The 25,644-nt window shown below is 37.6% G+C and overlaps 1 protein-coding gene across 2 annotated transcripts; it reads left to right on the forward strand.

Moving 5' to 3' along the window:
- The first annotated feature begins 4,638 nt into the window (after positions 1–4,638).
- Positions 4,639–24,769, forward strand: LOC138006417 (uncharacterized). Of its 2 annotated transcripts, XM_068852731.1 has the most exons (11): positions 4,640–4,783; positions 5,520–5,610; positions 6,176–6,332; positions 7,847–7,891; positions 8,239–8,328; positions 9,631–9,723; positions 11,256–11,304; positions 14,158–14,216; positions 16,608–16,667; positions 19,481–19,535; positions 23,151–24,769. In XM_068852731.1, the coding sequence occupies exons 1-11, from the start codon at positions 4,723–4,725 to the stop codon at positions 23,225–23,227; spliced, it is 837 nt and encodes a 278-aa protein (XP_068708832.1). In that variant the 5' UTR covers positions 4,640–4,722; the 3' UTR covers positions 23,228–24,769. The 2 variants fall into 2 exon arrangements, with proteins under 2 accessions (XP_068708833.1, XP_068708832.1); XM_068852732.1 differs by lacking the exon at positions 8,239–8,328 and having other exon boundaries at positions 4,639–4,783.
- Positions 24,770–25,644: the final 875 nt, after the last annotated feature.

Genomic DNA, 25,644 nt, shown 5'->3' on the forward strand with positions numbered 1-25,644 from the left:
TATACTTAAACCCAAAGTTCCGTAATCTTTTCCAGCGAGAAAGGAACAAATTTCAAATGAAAAGATTATGGCTATTCAGTAGTGCCAGGAACCCATGATGAGTTCCTTTAAGTGCTCATTTATCCCAAATCACGTGATACTTAATATTATACATGAAACAATTCAAGATGGTTAAATAAGTACGGTTGCCTACTATTGTTATTGCGCATACGTTCTGCGCATCTCCAGATCGGCTATGCGGAGAAAGCAGAGCTTAGCAAGTGCTCTTGGTATCCAAAAAGAAAATTAGGGGTAGCCATGCATCTTTCAGAGATAATTTAAGCTTCAATTTAGACATTATCTTCGAAAAATGCGTGGTTACCCCCAATTTTCTTTTTGGATTTCAATATTACTTGTCAAGATCTGCTTTTCCCGCATATTCAGTAAACATCGGAAAAATACCTTTGAATTAGCAGGCACCGTCCTTGGAAGCAGATGCAACGCACGCATATCACGTGATCACGCAAAAATGCGTCATCTAGGGCTCGAATTTAATTGGCTTTGCTCATTGACCAATCAGAATGCTTGGTTTGTTACTTCTCATTTAGTTTTTTTGCACTGAAAACTGCATGCATTTTACTTAGCCAATCATAATGGAGACGTTTTTGGATGTACATTATTACTCGGCTGGATATTAAAAAGTTAAGTCGTTTCACGTCATCTGGGACCCATAGGGCTTTCTGGAGTGGAGGGGGTGGGGGAAGAGATAAAACTGTTGTGGGAAGCCACAACGGAGCCGGCCAGCAGGCCAGCAATGGCGACTAGGAGAGCTCTTCACTGACCTTCTAAAAGTAAAGTAAAGCAAAGTAAAGCAACCATATTTAACGTCGATAACTCGTAACAGTAATTCAACTGACAAACCTGAGGTCGTCGGTGCGCTCATTTTACTCCCCCCTCTCCATCAGTGCTCCTTTTTACGGGTATTTAAAGCTACTTAGCTACACGGAAAGGAAAGAAGTCGAAACAAGGATGCGAGATCCGGGAATCGAACTCAAGACCTCTTGCACCAAGGCCGCGCACTAACCGACTGTGCCATCCTTGCTCCTTAAGGCCGCAAACAGATCTTTTCATTCACATGCCGAGCTCCATCTCTTTCAGAACAATAGTGCAGAAAGCCATGTACCTCCTTGTCATTTGAGTCGTATAGCTAGCAGTCCGCAAGAAATATCCCATCTGAGCACAGTTTAATGGCTAACGTTGCCGGCTGCGGTTGAATTTTCAACTTGCAAATATGGAAGATCACAGATTTGACTCCTGTAAGGACTGAGCAGTCCTATATAGCCAGAAGTTTATGACCCAGAAGTCTCGATATCTGCGATCTAATACGGCCCATCAGTTTTAGGACGGCTACTGCTACATTTTTGTAGGGAAAAAGCGTGGCGGTGTTGTTTTCCTTGCACAATCCATGGTTTTGCATTAAGCCCGAGCAATTCCTCGTGCGGTTACTTAGTTGCAAACCAACCAGAAGCGTTATACATAGTCATCAGGTATAATCTGATTGGCCACTAAATTTAGATGCAGGGAACTGATGGGCCAAGACCAAATGAGAAGGATCGACACTTCTCGGTTATGGGCCTGGTACCCAAGTCATTATCTCTTCAAAGATATGTTATATTTAGGAAGCAAGTTTTTGGATCCCTGATCGTATCCGAACTGCATCAAATTAGTATATAATTAATTTCGCGAAACTAACTGTATCTCAAGTATACTACTATGATGCTTTACATCTCCCCTTCTAATTAAACTCGTTTGGTAGCCGAGGAAAAAACTCATCGATTAATTAAGCGGGTAGTCGGGGGTGCCAATACTATGGAAGCGATATAGAATTACACAGATTGGTTCCAGAGCCGGCGAATATATTTGAAGATGGTAAATGGAGCGCTTGATTTTTCAATGGCCCTGCAGTGTGGGTCATCGCTTGCGGGTCTGATGTGAGACCCCACACAGGTAACTTAGAAGTGTTTTGTAACAGAATAATTCTTATTTTGTTTCCAAAGGAAATTACTTTGCTCAAGGTTAAAATCACTTTGCTTTCTTTGGCTTAGTTTTTATCAGCCGTAAGTGATCATTTTTGGAATTAAAAACAATAACTTATAGATAAAAAGGAAACAACAATGCCACGATATTATCATTTATTTCAGGAAATAGCTTTGAGCATATCTCATAAGTGTTTATTATTAAGTCTTATCGAATACATGTACAGATACGTTCAGTAAAAGGTGTTAGTTCCCTTCTATTTTTAAGATAAATAGACAGACCTCGACTGAAAACAAATAAATCATGATAAATCCACTCTGTTTCGTGTCTGTCTGAACTATATAAGAATGACAGCGTGTTGCAAACGTTTCTTTAAGGGTTCTATCTTGTCGCCTCACTACAGCCGTTACGAAAATTAACAAAGAAATAAACCGTTTCATTGAACTACTTTCAATTACAAACACGATGAAATGTATGAGAGCGTTTCTTAACTCACGAAAAATCTGATTGGCCGTGGGTATTTACGGTTGGACGGCTATGCCGTAACATCTGTCTCTTGGTGAGATTACTAAGCGAGAAGTACCTTTTCTGAGTGCGACTATTCCTGAAGGAGCTCTCATGTTGGATTAGCCCCTTCCCTCCCTCTTTCCGCATCGGGTGAATTCCCCACCCGCCCCACTGACAGCAATTTCTCTCTCTTTTCCACAACCTTCCTCTGTTTCAAAAAGTTAACAAGGCTGCTAAACATATGCATCACAGGACGAAGTCAAATTGTGAGCTTATCCGCTAAGATACGCCGACACGGGCTTATCTTTCATATACCGGATCCTGAATAATTAACGTCCATAAAACAAAAGAACAAAGCTAACATAACAATACCTAATCAACAAGACCTAATCAGAATAACAATGGTTCTTTTGTCTTCCGCCATTTTGGTCCGGTATATGAAAGTCTACCCCCGACACGGCATCGGTGATACTGCTGCAGGGATACGGTGTTAACAGGAAAACGTCAGGCTGAAGTCTTCCTTTCGACAAAAATCGATCTATCTTTAACACCATCTTATTTAATGCATGCTAACCATGGCTGTCAAGAAAATATGCTATTACTCCTGATCACATTTGTTTTTGTTGCACGTGAATTCGAATTCACCACTCTTGGTAAAGACACCGAAATAGGTGGTTTTCAAGTGACGTCATCGCCGCCATGTTGGAAGACGAAAACAAAAGATTTCTCATTAACTCCTTTTGTTCGTCCACCAGCAATTGTACATTGAAGCATTGTTATCCGTGTCTCTCGAGATTGGTTGCAAACCACCCATACTGGATCGGAACGCACATTACGCACTGAGACATCTTAAACCGTGTGAGCCAGTTAATCTAAATTTCCTTTGTTTTAGATGTCCCAGTGGGCAATTTCCGTTCCAGTATGGCGATTTTTCAGTACCATGTGATCGCTATCCTGCAAAGGGTCCACTTGATACATTCTGATCGATTTGCACATGGTTAATAGAGGGGACTGGTTTTGACGCTCGGCAAACATCAAAGGAGCAAACAAAGATGCCAAGATTTAGGTTCGAAAGTCCACAACCATGTGCAATCTCTTGTTTTGCGCTACGTAACCAACACGTTTCTATTGGTTAGTTCCTCAGTACGGAGTAAACAACTATTGTGTTTTGTGCACGGTCAAGGCCAAAAAGGAGAACAAAAACAGACAACAAAGAAATTTGTCGGGTTTCATAACCATTCCCCTCTATTAACTATGATTTGCAACACTTCCTTCCCTGCGTGTTGTCGTAAAGCACATTTGGGCATACCCAGGCCTTGCCCAAAGTGCGCATGGAATCGTAATTCATGAGATGTTTTTCCAGTAGGCTTTAGTCAATGTCCCTTTAGATGTGGTATGCATCAATTTCGTTTCAAGAGCCCGCAACCTGTTTTGGTCAGCGTTAAGGGTGCTTGACTTCTCCCAAAGCGTTTCAGTACTGCTAAATATTTTAAGCAAGAAATATAGTACACCACTAAAATCAAATCTACGTTGTATCGGCTCTTGCTTAAAATATTTAGTTTCTCAACTTGAAATAACGCCGATCAGATCAAGTCACTGATCCAACGTACACCGACAGCAAGATTGTCCACGGTTGCTTGCTTCAAAACTCAGTACTGCTAACTGAAAGTGCGCAGGCTCTGGAAACGATATATTCTACACGGCAAACCGAATGTACCGGTAACCTATTCGGAAACGTGCAACTTGGTAAAAAGGTCCAGAGACATTGAGGCTTAAAAGGGGTGCTGTCACATTTTTACCCCCGCTGGGTTTTTGCCAAAACCCAAGGAGGCATCTTGGAAGTCTCAGAGTAGATATGAAGATGATTTGGTGTAAATAGAGATTGTATTCCAGATTAAATCTCAGTAGTTCATAGCTAAGGGCGCAGTGTAGTCTCGGGAAGACATTCTAGGTGTGCATAATTAATGTCCATGATGGATCTTGGTGCGCAAGGTATCCCTGGGAAGATATTTTCGACCAGGGACTACGGTTTGTCATCAAATGCTTGGCATAGAGCTCACCTGCCGCAGACTCATCTCTCCGCTCCCAATCCCTAAAGTCCCTCCCTACCGTCCTCCCTACCCCACCCACAAAAGAAGGAGAGCGCGCCTTTCTTCCCCGCTGTATTCATGCGGGCTCAATGCACATGGAACAACAAAGATGGCGGAGACGTCTGGCCAGCCATCTCCATCTGATGCCGAAATTCAGCTGGCGATTGCTGGTAATGCAAACTTTACTTGCTGTTATTACTTACTAAACTCCTAAAAAGAACGAAACATACAATTCATGTTGTTGTTATTTATTTTCATTGTACGTATAATGAACCGGTAATCACGTTTAAAGTGATGCGGCGGTTTTATTCTGCGATATCACCAGGCTTTAAAAACGAAGTATGCACCATATCTGACGTCGACTTGAAAATAGTTTGAAATATTGAGACATATTACTGCGGGAGAAGACTGATCTTAAACTCGGCGGGTCTAAAACACAGGTGACATTCCACAGGTCATTCGTTGCAGGTCATTGTTTTACCTTTTTGAAAGTAACCCTAATTAACCCCTCAATTTGGCTAACCCTAGGCCTAAAAACCAACCTTAGGCCTAGGGTTAGCCAAATTGAGGGTTAGGGTTACTTTCCAATTGGCAGAACAATGACCTGCAACGAGTTGTACCTTTGGAATGTGACCTGTGTTTTAGACTCACCGGTTTAAACTGCAGGCTGCAGGTCACTGTTTTACCATGGACTGAAATATCGCAAACCTTTAAAAAAATGGTATCCTTAGGCTTTAACATTATCTTAAGCATTAAGTGCATAGGTCTAATGTTAACATTAGTGAAGGTTTGGTTTGTTTCAGCTATGGTGAAACAATAACCTGCAACCTACAGCTCAATCCCCCATTAATTAATCGGTGGGGGTATTCTGAAGTTTAGCCCTATGTTTCTCATTCTTGTTTGCAGACATTTTAAAGGAGACAGACCTGACACAGCTCACCTCAAGGATCGTGCGTGCTCGAATTGAAGAGAAATTTGACATTTGTCTTCTTACAAGGTGAAGCTCTTGACTTGTTTGTTGGCCTGAGGAAAATGTGTGGTATACAGGTATTATCCCCTTGTTTTAACAACTATTCACCGAAGTGGAGGTGGCTAGTGGTGGATATTTACAGAGCCATGAAGCGGCGAGGTAAATATCCACCACTAGCCACCGACACTGAGGTGAATAATTGTTTTAGTATATACTGGTATTTAACAATTATATTATGAGCTCGAGATTTCTATGAGGTGATAGTTGATGAGGCCGAAGGCCGAAAATCAACTATCACCTCATAGAAATCTAGAGTGAATAATCTAATTGTTTTAGTGGAAGTCTCACTAACATTTACTTCAAATAACCGTTTCTAATTATTTCTTGACGTATTATTAAACTTTGAGCCTGAAAAAGATCGCTTGGATTGAATAATTTGCCATTTGAAATCTACAAGTAAGTTGTGTGCGCGAGCACATCAGTTTTTTCAATAATTTCCACTTTTTTTCAAAGTCAAGAAACTATACTAATATTTTTGAGGGGATTTAGGGGTTCAATTAAAGGCTAGTTGTGCTTTGCCTTTTAAATTCAGGAAAAAGGAGATTGACAGAATGTTGATGGCAATTATTAGCCAGAATGAAGAAAGATCAACAGGCAATGAAGAGGAACAAGAGACTGAAAATAATGAAATGAATGAGTGTGAAGAACAGGACAGTAATGGCCAAGATGAGAATGGAACTTCATCTGAGGTAAATAAACCACTAAATTTTGGGCTGATTTTTTGTCTTCCTTTATAATAATATTATTTCCTTTAATTAATGCCTTACATTTTCCTGCTGATTTTTGGCTTTTAACAGCAGTATCACCCCAGGGGGTAGATTGGAAGTAACAAGATTAAAGAGGCTTTTTTCTAAACTTAAACTCAGAAAACTCTGTGTTAAATTCTTACCTTCATTATACCAGTGAGATTAAGATTGCAATATTACGTTGAAAAATTCCTTCTCTTTGAAAGATTTTAGCCTCAGATCTTTCTAAAAGTAAAAAGTAACCTTACATGTATTTTAACGCCGATAACTTGTAACAGTAGTTCAACTGACAAACCTGAGGTCAACGATGAGCTCATTTTACTCCCTCCTCCACGTTAGTGCTCCGTTTTATGGGTGGAAAGAAGTCGAACCAAGGATGTGAGATCCAGGGATCAAACTTGGGGCATGTTGCACAAAGGCTGCTGCGCACTAACCAACTGTGCCTTCCTTGCTCCTCCTTTCTGAAAATCCATTGTGGTGTTTACAGATAGAATGAACTTCCAATCTCATTTGGAGGGGCAGTATCCAGTATCCAGTTCCTCTCATCTCATTTCATTTCATTTCATTCCATGTTTCTTCCTTCTCACATAATTTAGCAAGGCGGATCGAATAATTATGCATTTTCATTGTATCCAGTGGGGGCATCAACTTCATTATTGTTTAATTTAGTGGTTCACTGTGGTAGTGGTGGTGGTGACCAGTAGTTTTAGTGGTGGTAATGGTGGAGGTGGTATTGGTATTAGTAATGGAATTGGTAGAGGTGGTGAGTAGTAGTTTTAAACTACTTAAACGCTCGTTCTTTCGTAAAACGATAAAGGAATTATTACTAAATTTCTTGCGGTCAGAAGATGATTATGTCGAAGTCCCCCATCTTATTAAGCTATTTAATACTTTAAGTTAGCCTTTTGTCATAATCTTAATGTACTTGTTTTGTTTTAGGTTAGTTCATTCTATTTACTGTGTAACTGTATAGTAAATGTCTTTACTGTTATTTAGTCCATCTATAGATAACCTTGTACTTGTAGTATGTCCTCAGTTCTCCCCGCCTCGATTAGTTTATAAGCTATTTGCGGGGGTAAAGAAATGTAATTATTTCTTTCTAATTTTCAATAAATTTTGTCGTTGTCGTTGTCCTTGTTGGAGGTGGAGCAGGTATTGCTAGTAGTATTAGTAGTAGTAGTAGTTGTGGTGGTGGTGGTGGTGACCAGTAGTTTTAGTGATAGTGCTATTCGCTCTCAAAGTTTTAATTTAAACCTATAAACGACCTTTAACCTCTTCTGTTCTCTGCTGCTGTTTTTTGTTCTTCCAATTCTCCATATGTACATGTAACCACTACGGGTTACAGAGGTGGCCAGTAGTTTTAGTGGTAGTGGAGGTGGTATTGCTAGCAGTAGTGGTGATGATGATTATAATTGCATCATTGTTTTGCTTAACCTGTCTTTTTACATTTCAATAAGGATGATGAACCTCCTCCCAAGAAAATTAAACCAAAGAGCATTATGGTAAGAATAATAAATTAAAAGTTACTATGCCAGTGAATTTATAATAAGGGAGTGTGTTGTGCTATCTCTGTCAATTACAGTTAAGGCCACGTTTGGAATGGATCCATTTTCAAAGCACTGTTTTAGATAATACTGTACAAGAAAATCCTTTCCAAAGATTTTATGATTTGGTACTTGTTGTATGACTTTAATTTTGAAATTTAAGGTAAATTTTGGTTTTTAATAAAACTTCATTTTTGTGCCCTTTTTCAATTACAATCCCACCTCTATCTCACTCTTCCGCCGCAATGTCTTGCTATAGATTGATTAGTTTATGTCAATAGTGATTGATTAATTTTTATTGGAAGTTACATGTAAATGGTGCCACAGACAACAACACACAGCTTCAGGGAAATGGTCAGTCTGAGAGTGAAATAAAGTCAAGAAAGAGACAAACAGTATGTTAATGATTAGAAATACTTGTAGCTAAAGAGAGGATAATTTATTACACTCTTCAAGTGTTGAGAAATGTTTTTCAACACGAGAAAGAGAAATTTCATATCTCCAAGCGGCCATCTTGTAATATTCTATTTATTATATAAAAACACCAGTGAAATACTAAATCATTTCACAAAAGGGATCGAAAGGCACAATTTTTATAGCTAACCATAGCAACAGTGAATCTTTTCACATGTGAAGATACAATGTTATCTTAAGGTGTGAAGGTATGTTTTCACATGAAAGCTTACTTGGTACATGTATTTCAGTGGTGTTTATATAGTAAAGTAATTTATTATTGAACTGTATTAGTTATTGCACAAAGAACGCACAAAATGAGTACAAATATTCCATGATGTTGTACAGTTAATTATTTGTACACTTGGCTATTTTACAGCAGAGAACTGGTTCGACTAGTTTACTAATGCTGACGTTGCCCCACACACACAAATCTGTCACACATTCTCGGTTGTTTACAATTCATTTGCCAAAAATTTAGTGCAAAAAAGTTGGATGATAAAATACATGTAATAGCTTATTAGATGTTTTGGTGTGTAGTATCGCTGATTATCATATGGACTGTACGGCCCCGTGCACAGTTCCATTGCAAAATTATTCAGAAAATACCTGTACATTTGTATGAGGGCTGTACGCATTAGCGCGAGCAGGGCCAGAAAAAGCCATACGGCCCTACTAGGAACACGTACTGCTCCATGCGATGCATCCAAGTAATTTACATTATTAGATAAATTTTCAGTGCATATTTTTGTTTTTTATTTTGTCCTAACTTCATCTTCTGAGTGTTCTTAAATAGTGTAAAGAGCCTATATGATAAAATTCGAATTGACTGAGTTTAGGTCGGGCCGGACAGGAAAATGTTTGGCCCTTGATCATGGCGCATGGACCTTGCTGTGCTCGATCCATACGCCATGACTTCTGGCCAAATATTTTCCTGTCCGGCCCTCCCATTCAGTCAATAAAATAATACATAGTATTTCTACTCGTTGTTTGTATTTTGACTCGCCCTAGTGGGATCATAAAAATACTCAGTGATACTACACAACAAAACATCTAATAAGATATATTTATTTTCAGATAATTTATTGTGTAAACGGAAACTTTGGTCGTGAGATTAACGCTTTGTTTGAGACCTTATACATGTAATTCCTCACCCCACCCTACCCCCATCCCCCTTCCCCCATCCCCACCTCTTCCACCCCTATGAGGTTGTTGATTGCGATTTTCAATATGTGCATTGCCAGGAAAGTTCTATCTTGGATGATGAAGCACTTGCTAGACTACTTCATGAAGCTGAAAATGGTCGAAGTAGAAGAAGTACAACAATTAAACAGGCAGTATGTACATGTTTATGCTGAATGTATTTGATCTAATTTTATAATAAAAATAACTCAGTTTGTGTGCTCTCATTGCTCAAAAGGTGTGTTTTGTATGAGAGTATGTAAAGATAGTTGTCACCGTGCACTCTCCGCTTTTTCCAGAAGAAGTTATTAATTCTTACAAGAGCGTTGTAAACTAGAAGACTTTTTTCATGATTGCATATATAGCCTGATCTAAACACAAGAGGGGTTGGGAGGGTTCTCAAAAGTTATGCACACTTGAGACGCCGTCAGTGCAAACATGGAAATGTGTTCTAATCCTTAAACGTAATTAAAATTGTTTGTATTTTATCTGTTTACTTTCTTATTTGCATGTAGCTTACAAACAACTTTTTGCTAAGGTTTAGGGCTTTTATGCACCCTTTCGCCTCTGGGGCTGGACAATTTGCGAGCCAGGGAGTCATGCGAGCCATGCAAACCATGCGAATTTTGCATTTAAGTCTTAAAGCACCCATTTGAAATGGCACTGATAAACAGTTATTACCAGTAAGTCTGATTATCCATTTCAAAACGGTACTCTTTCAATAACTGTGTGACTCACATGTTGACTCGCATGGCTTGCCATGTTGGCCTCGCTGGCTCACACGTTGTTTTAACTCCTCGCCTCTAAAGGTTCCCCTTGGACAAGAAGAATCCTGTGTTGTTAGACAGAGTAAAATCAGTTAAGTGACTGTTGTAGTCCAAGAGTAAATTATGGTTAATAATGCTGCTAGTATTGTTTTGTATTGCTTTTCTACTGTGTTGATCTGTATCGGAGCTCAGGCTGCCAAGCAGAGCACCATACTCATAGGAAGCCATGAGTACTTGCTTTTCTCATGTAATCGTGGCTAGCAGTATTGCTTGGGGGTGCATACACACGATGACAACGATGATGCCACCCATTATTATCCATTGTGTATTTTGTTATTGTACAGAAAACTCATGAAGCAGGCTCAGTACAAATATTCCAAGATATTGTACAGTTAGTTATATTGTACACTTCAGTTGGCTATTGTACAGTAGAGAACTGGTTTGACTAGGTGCTGCTGCCACACAATATCACATAAATCTGTCCCACGTTCTTGGTACTTCAGCTAGATTACAGCGTACATTAATAATTATTGTACATCTTTGATATTGGACGTCCATATTGTGGTCAATTGACACCTCTCAAAACAAGGTATCTGTCAACCAGTATCAACTGACCACATCATGGGCTCAAGTTTAAAGATCATCGAGGTCATCTGTCTTTTGAAGTTGACCACTGACCAGGTACATGTACCTTGGATTGGGTCGCTTGCGCAAGCCTGGTTAACTTATTGTAAGAATATATAACCTGGGAGCTTCGCTTTTAAGCTCAGCTAAATCTATATAATTATTATTATTATATCTCAGTGAAATAACAATTTCATGGGAATGGCAGTACATTTTTATGATTAATACTGTTGAACAGTGTTGATAATTTTTATGAATAAAGTTAATTACATGTAAGATTATGTGTATTGTTTCAGGAGAGAAAAAAGAAAGTGAAAAAGAAGGTGGGAGGAAATAGTAGTAGTGGTAAGTAGCTGTAAGAGAATTCAAAACCCCTGAATGTTCATTGAACTTAAGTTAACTTAATCCTCTTTGTACATGTACATGTCCGCACATAAGGCCGTTACCAATGAACGCAATTATTGTTGCTTGTCCTTTGCTAGTTTTACCACCTCTCCCCAGCTCTACCCTTTCTCCTTCATGTCCCTTTCAACTGATCGTCACCATGTCTCCTTTGGTCTTCCCCGCTTTCTTTTTCCATCTGCAATCCAATGCATAGCCACCTGTGGGATGGCTATCAAAGGCAATCTACAAATATGCCCAATCCACACAGGGCTTCTTCTTCATTTAGCTTACTGTAATTAGCCTGCAATAAGCAGGCTGTCAAATGAGAGGAATCATTAATATGAATTACATGACCGTACAAGTACTAGATATTTTTTTGTGTAAGACTTCAATAATTGAAAGGCTTGCTTTTAGGGCTAATTTTGTTTGAAAATACATGTAATATGTTTTAAAATTCCACAATCTAAGAATGATTATGTTGGTTTAAGACCTGCTAGTTTCTGCCTCCTTTAAATTATCAAATAAATTTTAACGGGAAAATTACTGGTACTCATAAAGATGGTAGACAAATTTCATTCATTTGTTTAGGGAGGCAGTGTGGCCCAGTGGTTAGAGAGCGGTTCAAGAACCGCTCTGACCACTTACTGAATAATTTGTTCCTGTTAGTCCCTGGTTGAATTTCCATGAGCTAGTCACTTGTAAAATACAGGGTGAGACAAAAATGATAAGATGAGGTTGCCCTTCGGGCAAGCTGTTTATTACCTTAGGTTACTAGTCCGAAGGTCTGAGGAGCTAGCCCGAAATTAAATTGTTTATAAAGAATAATCAGATTTATTTAATTATGCAAAATACAAGTAATGATACCAAGCATAGATATAAACTAATTCTTCGTAGTATGTTCAATTAATTCTTGAATGTGATTTTCGTTTTAACTTCAACCTCATAGTTCATAGTTTGCCTACTAGTGTAATATAAAATATATTAACTAAAACAGTTGAACAGTGAGCTATAGGAAATATTTCAGTTCCTTGTTTGTACTGCTAACATGAATGAGGTTCTCGGATTGAACATCATCAGCAAATTTGCTGAAAGTTTGGGAATGCCTTTAGTCAATTTGAAAATCTACATAATGTGTCTATTGCAATTTGCATATAATCAACGCAGTTAACACAGATGTATGAAAATTGTTTCGCTTTGTAAGACCAAAAAATTTTTATAAATCGCAAATGACTGTTTCAGAGTATTTAAACATTTTATTCAAACATGGGCGAAATACATGTAGTAAAGGAAAAAATAATAACCTCTGAATTCGAATGGGTTCGTTCCTTCGATGTTTACATCTGCAGTTACCCACGTTGACGGCCAAAAATATTATAAATTTACGGAAATCAAAACACAGTTATTTTGGTGAATGTCATGAACGTTGCTATTGATCAATTATTAAACTACCACTGTAGTCTGAAGTCTGTTGACATTCGATGGAGTAAATTCTCTTCAAAGCTCGTCAAGCTGACAAACTCTTCCAGAAATGAGAAAACATCATGTATTAAATTACTCGAGTTGCATGTTTTTGTTTTTTCTTGGTTTTTTAATTTTTCACGAAATGGGCCTTTTTTGTTTTAATAGTGAATTGGCAGCTTTAAAATAGAAAAAAGGATCCGGGTTTGGATTTTCCCAACGAAACGCACCTAAATTTCCCGAGAAAATCCACTGCACCGTGACTTGGCTGGAATTTAATTAGACTGATTGTCTGGTGCTGCACGCTGTCAGTCGGCAAATATTGTTATTTCAAAAATTATATTTCGGTCGCTTATGTAATAAGTAGAAAAAGTCATGATGTTATTTACAGACGCAACTACATGTAAAATGCGGGGCAAAACGTTGTCATGCTTCGTTAATTTGGCCTCATAACGTTATCATTTTCTCTCAGGAGCTTTCTGCTACACACTTTTTGGTATAAAAGCTCACTTTATCATAAGAAAAGAGGAACCAACGGTGCTTGCCCGCTACGATAAGAAAACGCTAGCCCGACAAGTCATTCCACTAGCCCCGGGCTATCGGACAGCACTTTCATCGCGCCCTGAAATAGCCAACTAGTTTGCCTCCACCAGCTAGTCGGGATTCTCAACAGTTGTTGTTGTTGTTGTTGTTGTTCTGTTCTGTCGTAATAACTTTTGAATATCATTGGCCCTGTGGCAAATTTATTACTATTAGTTCTACGAATCACAGACAGCAGGGCTTAATGGTTTTGCACAAGGCCATTCAGCTAAGAATAAAGTACTGACTGTTGAAAGTGTATCGCATAATGAGCCACCAGTATCTCTGAATATTTGAATGCATTTTACATTAACATAAGGTAACTAAGATTATCATAATTATGGGATCATTCGCACATTTGCCACCTACATGTACATGTAGGAACTTATCTTTTTTTTATGGCTGATCATTGGCTCGTAAGCTAAAAGCCTTAAAATTGGATATTATTTTATTATAAAAGTTTAACTAGTTCTTTTACATTTTGTGGTCTATTTGTAAATAGCATGATTCCTTGGGTGAGCAAACTCTTATGTTTTAATGATACTGTAGAAACTCAATAACATCAGCAAAGATTCTCTTGTTCTTTTGCAAACTACGATGTACATGTACTTTTGTGTAAGCCTCAACTTAATGCAGCAAGTAACAATGGAACATCCTCAAGGCTAGTAATGGAAAATGAAGAAAAGTTTCATATACGGTATTGATAATTATTTGTACCTACTATAATAATTATAATAACAGTATCATGAGAAGGACAAATTGTGATCCAATTTTCAGGGTATGCAAAGCAATTGGTACTGTCCCCTCTACTTGCTGAAATAGTTGGACAAGAGAGAGTAAGAATTTTTGCAAAAATGGTTTAACAATCATGGCATCTTGTTTGTTAATATCATACATTGTAGGATATCACATCATTCAGTTTTTCTTGTTTATATGCTCTGTGAGGTGCATAATTCTGGTGCAACAACATCTTTACATCATTACAACATCTTTAAAATGTATTTTATTCAACTGCTTTGGCCTAAGTGCATGTTACTGGACAGGTATTTAATATAACTGTGAACTCTCTAAAAAGCTCCTTCCCCCCCCACTTCCCCTTCTTCATGACCAAATCAATAAAAGAGAAACTGCATTATTAATCATGGCAGTTAAACACCTCATTTAGCATGTAGACTCATCTGGTATTTAACAAATGGTAAATGGCTCAGCGTGCACTATTGAGTTATGTTGCACACGGGAGGTTGCTAAGTGCGAGAGAAGCATAAGAGTCGCTCAAGGCGAGAGCAAATCTAGCTTCTTGAGTGCTTTATAATAGCAAACTCCCAAGTGCATCCATAACTCAATAGTGCACGCTGAGCCCTTTACCATTTGTTTTATAACATAATCGTTAACACCATTCTTGCGTGTTTCACGTGTATTTGCATAAAATAATCAAGTTTAGTCAATAGTCAACTATGAATTAACGTCCAGTCATGTCCGTTATACACAAACAAACGGATACGATTCGTCAGTTCCGATGGTGCATTGGTACCAATGGTAGGATTGGTACCAATAGAAAAGAATGTCATTCCAATGGTTCTGTTGGTAAATATGCATCTCATTAACAGAACCATTGGAATGACAATTCTATTGGTACCAATCATACCATTGGTACCAATGGACCATCGGAATTGCCCTGTACCCAGCCAGATCACATGAGAAATAATCTAAGTCCCCTTCATGAGATGCATAGTTACCACTAGAACCATTGGAATGATATCAGTTTCTAATGGTACCAATGGACCATCGGATTTACCCTGTACCCAGCCAGATCACATGAGAAATAACGTAAATCCCCTAAATGAGATGCATAGTCACCACTAGAACCATTGGAATGACCTCATTTTCTATTGGTACCGATCTGTCTTTGCAAATGCTTTGCCTTTGTTGAAAGCTATCAACCTATTGCAAACAGTTCGACTTTTCCAAGTTAAGTCTATTTCAGCTCAAATGGCCGATGAAATACTGTAAACCTCAAAAAGAAAATTGACATTCCAAAACACCATTTACCTTCCTGTAGCATCTTCCCTGGTCTCGTAAAAGCCATATTTCAATTCCGTGATTCGGCCTTTAATATTTGAGCAGAGTTCAGATTGTGTTTTGGAAATCAAACAAGAAACGTTCTTTTGTCGGTTTAAGACCTTCAATCCCCTTTTTCCACTGCTGATTAATCTCTAGGGCTATATCTTTCTATTTTGTGCTCTGTAGAGGTTCACCCCTATTCTACGAGGAGGAAAATATGTCTTGAAAAATTAGGACTGATGCTCTAGTGATGGCATTTTAGTCTTTCCACAATCTCGGAAAGTTAGATAGCACGTCAGCTCTGCTCAGCGAGCGTGCACCCATGGGCAAATGGTAAATGACCAATTGGCCATTCAGAATACGCGTTTTATCCAAGTTATGTTATAAAATGGTTTATATACATGCTGGAAGTTCAGATTTGGTTCCCACAAATGAATAACAATGTTGCAAATAACTTTTACAATGCTTATAATGATTTTATCACTCAAATCTCCATAATTATGATAGTCATTGCCCAGGTACAAAACAGGAGGTGGAAAACCCTAACTCTAGTCTGTTTCTTACACTTTTTCCCTCTACACCTGTACCAAAATGTGTTTCTCTAAGCCTCTCAGGGGGTTAATAGAGGATTTACGGTACATACATGTGTACTAGCTTCCTCTTAGTCCAAGAATGGGTATTGTTTAATTAAAGACGTCTGGATACCATCTTTGAAACAAGCAGTGCTTTTTTCGCTGCCGTACAGTTTGAGCAATACCCAGCTAAATGTACATTATGAATGTATTTCTCGGCATTTGATTGCATGGTTACCAGATTTTTAAAAGTACACATTAGAATTGAACTTTAAGGAAAATTTGATTAGAAATTAAAGAAGGATTAATTTATCTGTTGACAATATTGGATTTTGATGCAGCCATTATAATGATAATACATGTATTACATGTGTATAAGTACTGTATGTGAAAAATTAATGAACAGATTTTCATAGTTGATTTCTAGTATTTGTCTAAGTTTTTAAACTACTGTTAAATTTTCTCCTTGGGATTTGCAAATCCTTCATAGTTTATGTCCTTAGTTCCTTTATGCAATGCAAATTATTGTATTTTTTCTAAATTTGTATGCCACAGGTCCACTATAAATTATATATTTTGTTGTTTTTCTCCTAGATGGCTAGAAGTGAGGTGGTCAGAAGCCTGTGGAAAGTTATTGAGGAAAGAAATTTAAAGGTGATTACTTGTTCCTATTAATTAATTAAGCAGTATTCCAGTTCTGTGAGGTGTCCAGGACACCTACAAGTTCGAGTTTTCTATGAGTCGATAGAAAGTCAACGCAGCATGCACCGCCAAGTTGACTATTTGACGAATAGTAAATGAGAACAAGTACAAAATTAATGTAGTTTATAGTTTTAGTAAAAATCCAGTCAGTCACATACTTCCTTCAGATTTATTCCAATTTTTATTGGTTGCTTTGTTTTTGTTCAAAACGCCTGCTTTTTTTCTACTCACTATCTATCACTCAATAGATAGCGAGTAGAGAGCCAATCAGATTACAGGATTTGTAATAATATGTGTCTGAGTGGATTTCTTCTACATTTAATTTAGCTTAGACAGCAAAGGCACCAGTGTGTCTTGACCGAAGTACAAACAAACTGTACATTTCAATAGCCATCTGTTAACTAGTTGTCATGTGATCTCACCCCTTTATAATTATTATGCAAAAGGTGCAGACATTTCATGGGGCTAATTGAAATTATTTTGACTTTGCTAAAACTCAGAAAGTATCACAGTGTTCATCCAACACTTTCTTCTAATATCACCAGAATAGCTATAATTATAAAGAGTTTCTGTAACTCAATGATCCCAAACCCTGTCAATGTGGAATCTTTGGAATCTATACATTTATTAATAAATTATATAGATTTAGCCAAGCCTAAAATTTGCAATACAGAGAAAAAAGCAGCTCTAAGCAAATTAAAAATAAACACTCAGCTTTAAGCTTATATGCCTGATGCTTGACTTGAATAAACAGCTGACCGTGGTGAGCTGTAAGCTTCAGCCTGCGATATGGTCGCGTGGTACTGGTCAGGGGATAGCTCCTTTTGACAGGTGTCAAAAGGCCATTTTACAGTTGTTGGCTGCGAGGCTGCCGTGACCTGCTGTAAACTAGCGTGATTGTGATCACATTGGCATACATGGAGGGGTGGACATACGTACGGATGGACGGTTGATGACGTCATGGCTCTAAAACCAATATTTATTGCATCGATGGGTTACCATATTTTCTTAACGATGGTGCTCCGCTATAATATTTCCCCAAGTGTCACTTATGTCCAGAAATGCAAGGAAGCCCAATTTTGATAATCCAACACCTGTGCGTCCCTTTAATAGTTTAAGTTTAATAATACTTTGTCATGCTAATACAAGTAAGAAGATACAGAAGATGCAAAAAATGTGCGACTGGAGAATAATTGGGGGAAACTAAATTCCCATACAAAGAATATTCTCCAATATTAAACATTCTAAAAATAATAAGAAGTAAAGTTTAAATGCGGCCCAAAACTAGCCTAGTAATTAAATTGCTTACTAAAATTGACACTAACAATTATGAAATAAAATTTAGATACGGCCCAAAGCTAATCTAATTAAATTACATACTTGTCATTTATGAGTTACACCTAATTTAAAATTGACACAAATGATCTAATAGATACACTGTAGAACTTAAAACTGCTTAATAACGGTGCATGCATAATGTTCAACGGAATACTATTCCAGTCTGTTATGCAGCGATTAAAAAATGAAAATTTAAAGTAATTTGTACGTGTCTTCTTTCAGTCCAAGCATTTCTGATCCATTTTTAACAATAAGGTCAAGGTAAAGGTTAGCATTATTTTTAGCTTAGGGTAAATGCAGCAGTTTGTACTTATATTACATGTACTTGACGAGTAGCATTAGAGAGACACTTTGTGACTTGTCTGTATTCAAGACACGAGTGATGTTGAAGTTGGGGAAAAGTGCAAGGCAACACTCTTTCTACTGATCATAGATATAAGTTACGAAGACCAATGATGGAAATGAATGTCAATTTGTAAGCTGCGTGTCAGAGACAGAGAAGAAAAAAGATTTTGATGGAAGAAATCAACTTGTGAACTTTCAGGGAAATTCAGTCAGGCATCATTATAATTTCTGTACTTTTTTGAAGCATCTCTCATTCCAGAGATACTCTCAATCTCGGTTATCAGCTCATATACCTTATTTTGACCTTATATGGCAAATGATTGTGCCAAGCGTTGCTACACTAAAATTATTTTTGCCGGGAAGTGAAATTTCTCTCTGAATAAAGCAAAAAAAAAAGTTTTTGTGGAAAGTTTGGATCAATTCCAACGTTTAGAAGTACGCAAAAAGGAAAAAAATGATTTTGTGATGAACCTGCGTCTGTCTGACCGCAAGGTCTTACACAACGTCGCATCAGTTCTCATTAAGTTTTTTCGTTTTTGCTTGGATTTGCTCCCTTGTATTTCATACTTTTTAAACTTTTGGAGTTTGAGGAATTTAATAAAACAATATTATTCCATTTGTGCTTGTTGGAAATGAAACTGGTTATAGCGAACTTGGTGCTACGTGCCTCGTTGGCTATTTACCATCTCATATCCAACGCAGGCTCCTGGAATAATTGGTAATAATATTGTTTTGTAACAGAAGATGATGTCAACTGTAAAGACAATGAGGATTTTACCACAATTGCTTGTAATCTCACAATCTGATTGGATAATTTGCCATTGTCGATAAAAGTCTAGACAACGCTGTACGTGTCATGCTCATGTCAATTTGTCACTAAATGTACAGTAATAGCCAATCAGGAACACCCATTTTGGGAAATAAACCAATCATATTGCGAGAAAGTAAAAGACAACGCTTGCTTTTTTGTGTGTCATGATTTTGGTCACGCTCTGAAATAAAAACTTTGTTGTGGACTCACGAGGCGCAACAGTCGATTTGTTAAGAGGATATTGAGTCAATTTTCTTTCTCTTTTTTACAGGACCCAAAAAACAAGAAATATACAATTTGTGACAAGCAACTTGAACAACTTTTCGGTGAGTTTGGTGAGCCAACAATCTATCGTTCATTCAGACACTCTTGGTTTCTTCTATATCATTCTGTGTTTTACTAACAAGATTTGTATAAATAATTAAAGGAGCTACATGTACATGTATGTCATGTTATTGTAGGGGAAATCTTCCTTTACTCAGTCTGGTAAATTATCATTACAACACTGTCAAACAAGCCGATTTACCATAAACTTGAAAAATGTGTGGCCTGACTCATACAAACATGGACCCAGACTTTATACAAAAATTTGGTTTTATCATTGGAGTTGATAATGTAAATTGGCCACCGTACAGAGATTCTAAAAGCTGACGTTTCGAGCGTTAACCCTTCGTCAGAGCGAAGTAGCGAATACATTTTTGTATACTACTTCCCCACCGACGCAGCACCACAGTTTCTTTAGAAACTACCCCCTTCATTCATTAGTATATGCTTTACTTATCTGTAAAATTTAAAGAGGAGTCCACGACTGGAGCGAACAACCCCATTACTTTTTACAGACCAATCTATTTTTAGACTACCTTTTCTGCAAAAGATAAAGGCAGTTGCTATGACATCAAGTTGATTTCTTGTGATAGCTCATTGGGCTCTTGTGGTGAGTCTCATTCCCGGGAAATTAAATCCAAAAATAACTCTCGGTCTGAGAAAATGCCTTGACAGGAATGTGGGGCTGTTGTTCACTCCTATTTATGGACTGATTTAAGAAATTGCCTGTTTCATAGACACTTATACCATTTATTTGATGGCTCCAAAGGGATAATGTTCATTCATCAAGTCCATCACAGGAACAAAATGAACCCAACTAAGTGGCTTCATAGCTCAGCACTTGCATCACTGAGGTCATCGGTTCGAATCCCGTTTGTAGCCACCTGAATTTTTCAGGTGTCTAGAAGTGACAAACGCTTAAATTGTCCAGGCGAGATCATCTAAAGATTTTTCTGCTTGCAACACTACACAATGAGGGCTGGTCCACAGGGGTAGTCCATGGACCGGGTCCATGAGGGGTCCATGGACGGGGTCCACAGGGGTGGTTCGTGCAACTGGGGTCCATGTTTTGTCTAGGTCTGGCCAACTTTTTTTTAAGATTGTGTGGTTCCAGAAAATATCCATACCCCACCATGGAGGGAATTAGAAATTCTGAGGGGGTGGGGGGTCAGAGGGCCAGGAAATTCTTGAGGGGAAGGGGAGCTGGACAATAAAAATCACTTTCGAAGGCGTTAATTTTGAACTCAGTGCGAAAATTGCTACTTTTATGGTAGATCATTTTTGAAGAAATAAATAAGTTTAACTATATCATTTATTATTATTTTTCATCTAAATCAAGTTTTCTTCCTTCCAAAAGCGTTATGTATGCGAATCCAAAGGAATTAGGCCCCTTTTAGGCCAACAAAAGCTCGACCTATTTGACCTTTTTTCCAGTTAAATTCACCATACAATTGCCGCGCAAATCGATGAAAAACTTGTTGATTTGAATCATTGTACGTGATCAAACAACACAAACGATCGTGTTACGGTTGAAATCAATCAATCAATGTTTGGGCGACAAACTTTCCGTACGAGTCACAGAGTGCCAAGAGTACAAAAACAGACTATTTTTATACATGTACTCAGTTAGTGACAAGCCCACAGGTGTGGTTACTAGCTATGTTTTCTTCCATAGTCAATCGAAAAACAGTACAAAAGTTACAGTGAAAGTTTGACATGTTCTCAATCATATTCACGGTGAAGAGTATGGCAGAACTCAACGTGATCTCGCACGTACAAAGCCATCAGACAATAATTTATTGTAACACAATGTAAATATTTATATGTTGTAAATTGATTTAGGTATTTAATATTTATTTTTGACCCTTTTTTCTTTCGTCGCTGACTGTTTTAGTATCCTGTATAGTCTCACGACTTCTAGGATTAAATAAATTATGTATGTACATGTATTAACATGTAATGTATGTGTATGAATGACAGTGTGGTAACTGTCTGTGGTTGCAGTATGCCGCTTTCTTGCTGAGCAATATTATAATAGAGTTAAGTTTCCAAAAGGCATTAATAAGTGGGGAACACCTGTTTATGTAACTAATGTAACATGATTAATTATTTTTACCACTGTAAAGCTTTGCAACTTGGGGAAAATGAGCCCGCTGCCTGCATGCTGTATTTCTCTCCCACCCAGCTCCCAAATCCCCCATCGCTGCTACTGAGCCCATGGGGCTACGCATACCAAAGGAATGCTAAAAATTATCATTAGTAGAAACAGTGTAACTTTGTGTCTTTAGTCTTCCAGTCGATCATTAAGTGTACAGTTTATAGATTGCACGGAATGGCACAAAATGAATGTTTGAGTCTCTAGTGTTTCAATTTAACATGTAGATGATGACCAAGGCTCAATCACCAGACCAGTACCTTTGGTCTGTTATGAAATGGTGGCCAAGGATAAATAAGGCTCTTCACCACGGTATGAAAGAAGACATTGAGAAGCAGCTAAAAAAAAAAAGGCAAAAAAAATGGGGGGTCAGCGTGCTCGTTTTCGAGATCATGAGGTGCACTTTCAGAAGATTGCATTACATTACAACTGTGAGCAATAAAAAAGCTACATTTAATTTAGTGAAATTTAGATCCGGTAAACGTACTCAATTCAACATAACTAAATTAAATATAACTAAATTAACCTTTGCAGTTGATGTCTTTTTCTGAGGTGAAATAGACCTTGAAAAACAATACATATTAGTCTAAGAAAGAAAACGAGAGCATAGAAGGCGAAATATTTGTAACTTCTCACGCACAGATTTTTTTGTTTTTGGTTAAAAAAAGGAAGTGATCTACAGAAAGAAAAATAGGGGTCACAGAGCATTCAACAGAGTAAAACCGCTGCGAAGTTCTCAAAGCGATGGTATATTCACACTGTCACGCCATTGCGTGACATTTAGGAGAAGACCTGGGTCCACACCTATCCCACATGCTTTCACGTTCCATTCTTGTGGAAAATATTTGCACCTACCTTGGGGGTCTGCGATGCATGACGTGTGTGTGACATGCGCAAAGAAATGCGCCGTAGCAATGGGCGCGAACGTCCTTAATTGGTTGAGTTTGTTGGTTCTCTACTCTGCACTGAGGTTTTCTTCAGGTACTCCAGTTTCCCCTATCCTCAAAAACCAACATTTGACTTGATTTGCGTTAACATTGTCCCCAATGGGACACCCAGGTTCAATTCCCAGACTCTGCATGATTGCATCATAATTTATCATGTTGGTTGAGTTTATTGGTTCTCTACTCTGCACTGAGAGTTTTTCTCCTGGTAGTCTAGTTTCCCCTATCCTCAAAAACCAAGATTTGACTTGATCTGCGTTAATAGATTACTAATTACAGTGTCCCCAATAGACTACTTTTGAGTTCTCACAGCTGGAGTGGATGTAGCATGAAATGGAGGCTAATGCAGGCAAATCTTTTCACACACAAATTATTTTGCCCATATTAGCCTCCATTCATGCTAGGTCCAGTTCAGCCATGATAATTTGAAAATGGTCTATTAGTCCTCCAGTGCTAGAACAACTAGACACTTAATAAAGTTCCTTTCCTTTCATTCCTTTTTTTGTTTTGTTTTCCAGGAAAAAAAAGGATTCAAACATTTTCAATGTTGAAGTATTTAAAGCTGCATATGAAAAATCCTGGAGATTTATTTTAAGAGTGAAATGAGAATAGTCATTTAAGTTATTATGGTCATTGTGACATGATATTCTGATGGAAATACATGTACAAGTGTCTGTGAATTCTTTTGCCGAAGTACCATGAATGTTGTGTTGATTCATTGGACAGGTCCTTTTTTATTATTTTTTGCTCATTATCTCAAACATGTGCATTAAATTATTGATAATATTGGTTGATGACCACATCAATGATATTATAGAATAATTATATTATTAACCTAGAGCTTTTCATTGTATGGGTGACCAGAAGCTTTAGGTAACTTTATCTGTTACATCACAGGAGGCAAATTGTGCTAGTACCAAATTGTGCTAGGCCTCAGTTGTTCAAAAGGTGGATAGCGCTATCCACCAGATAAATCCCTATCCAGTGGATAGTGCAATATAATTATTGGTTTCACTAATACTTATCCATTGGATAGTGATTTATCCGGTGGATAGCACTATCCATCGTTTGAACAGCTGGGACCAGATCTCTTTTCATTTAATTTATTGGTGCATCTTTTGATGTTCCTTATCAAATTGAATGAAATTAAAATGGGGTAAGCAGGGATGGGGTAGTGGTGACAGCACTTGCTTTCCACCAATTGTTCGATTCCCAGAATTGGCATCATTACGTGGGTTGAATTTGTTGTTTCTTTACACTGTACAGGGGTTTTTCTCTGGGTACTCCGGTTTTCCTTCTCCTCAAAAACCAAAGTTTCATTTGATTTGTGTTGGTTTGAGTTTACATAATTGTTACAAGGGCCACCCTAATTAACTTAGTTTGTGTTAGCTACCTGGTGCCACCCTCTTTAAACATTGTTTCATTTACTTTCATTTTTATGATCACCACCACCATCATTATTACAGAGCTTAGGAAACCACAACGGCTACAGTAACGAAAAATCACTTCAAAATAATATTATAAGTTTGAACTATTCTAAGTACACTGTATTTCATGATTTTTTCATCTTGTTTATATTATACAATGTGGGCGAAGTGTCCTATAACTGGATTTGAAGTAACGAGTGAGACTGAAAGATTCACTGTAGTTTGTCCATGTGGAAACTTTAAATTTGGTCATTTCATGAAGTAGTTTTGACGAGTACGGGAGAGAAATGTTAAAAAATGCGTGCCACATGTGAATTTTGATTCTTTTAACCAATCATATTACTGTTTTTTGGCGTTGTCGTTACTATAGCCGTCATCGTTTCTTAAACTCACTATTAGTAGCAGTGGTAAGTTGCAGAAGTATGCTTGCATACTAGAGCTACAAATGGAATGATGCCCTTGTGTTTGCATGCATGTTTAGTTGTTTTGTGTGCAAGCTAATTACCTAAGCAAGAATGTACCTGTATGTTTTGTAACTAGTGTCAATCATGTACATAATTGGCAGAGGTGGGGATTGCATACACCACTTTGTACAGAGGAATATATTATTATACACTATGGCAGTAACGAGTTCATTGTTAAAATTTATCATGACTAAGAATGTGTTCATCAATAAGGAAGTTAAAAATAAATGTGCCATTGATAAGTTGTGCATGTTTCTAGAGTTTCTCTCAAACTAGGTCAACCATACCATGTAAGGATTAATTGCAGCATCGTTTGAAAATTGAAAAATCTTTTTGGTCAATCATTTGACAGGCAACTCTGAAAAGAAAGTATGTTTAGTAATCCATTGAAGGGACTGTTACTATCTTTTGTAGCTATAACTAAAGTTTCAATCATTTAAGTGTATGTGGAAATAACTTTACATTGCATTATTTTGATCTTCACATTCACCTAGTTTGACTGTGAAAAGTATGTTAAAATACTGGTCATGCTTCATGCGGTGCGTAAGGACAGTACCAATTATAACAGATCGAGTCAAGTGGGCTTAGCATAGGTTAATTGGCAGCACAATATTGAAGGGTCACCATTCATCTTGGATTATCTTTATCTCCCATACGAGTGTCAAGTATTTATGAGTCAATGAGTCAACGAGTTAGTGCAGTTAATTAAACCATAAAATGAAAGCTAAAATTTCAGAGAGTGCTTAGGCCTAATCACTGAAACGAGGGCTTAGGCTTAATCAACAAATTATTGCTATATTGACTGCAAGTCTCATTGACTCATAAAACATGCGTTCTCCTCCCATACAGTGTACAGGTTCCCAAAACTTTTACAATGAAACCTTTTGCTCTGCTGGAAGCCACAGTTTACTCCATCTTCCCCGAAATTTAAACCCTCGTCATCATCAGCAGCAGCATTTCTGATAGACTTATTTTTACCATTCTTTTTTAACATTATAATTTATTAATTCATTTAACCCATTGACAAGTAAAAGCATCTGGCATTAAACAGAGTAAAATAATAAGTATGGCCGCTTTTGGGGTGAATGGTGTAAGAAAGAAAATACAGATTTAATGCGAAA

The sequence above is a fragment of the Montipora foliosa genome, chromosome 6 (assembly GCF_036669935.1).
Source record: "Montipora foliosa isolate CH-2021 chromosome 6, ASM3666993v2, whole genome shotgun sequence".
Classification (NCBI taxonomy): Eukaryota; Metazoa; Cnidaria; class Anthozoa; order Scleractinia; family Acroporidae; genus Montipora; species Montipora foliosa.

Excerpts from the sequence above, each read along its gene's own strand:
- LOC138006417 (XM_068852731.1), top strand. The coding sequence starts at position 4,723 with ATGGCGGAGACGTCTGGCCAGCCATCTCCATCTGATGCCGAAATTCAG. Across the intron at positions 6,333-7,846 it reads AGAATGGAACTTCATCTGAG|GATGATGAACCTCCTCCCAA; the intron begins GTAAATAAACCA and ends CATTTCAATAAG. Across the intron at positions 7,892-8,238 it reads TTAAACCAAAGAGCATTATG|TTACATGTAAATGGTGCCAC; the intron begins GTAAGAATAATA and ends TTTTATTGGAAG.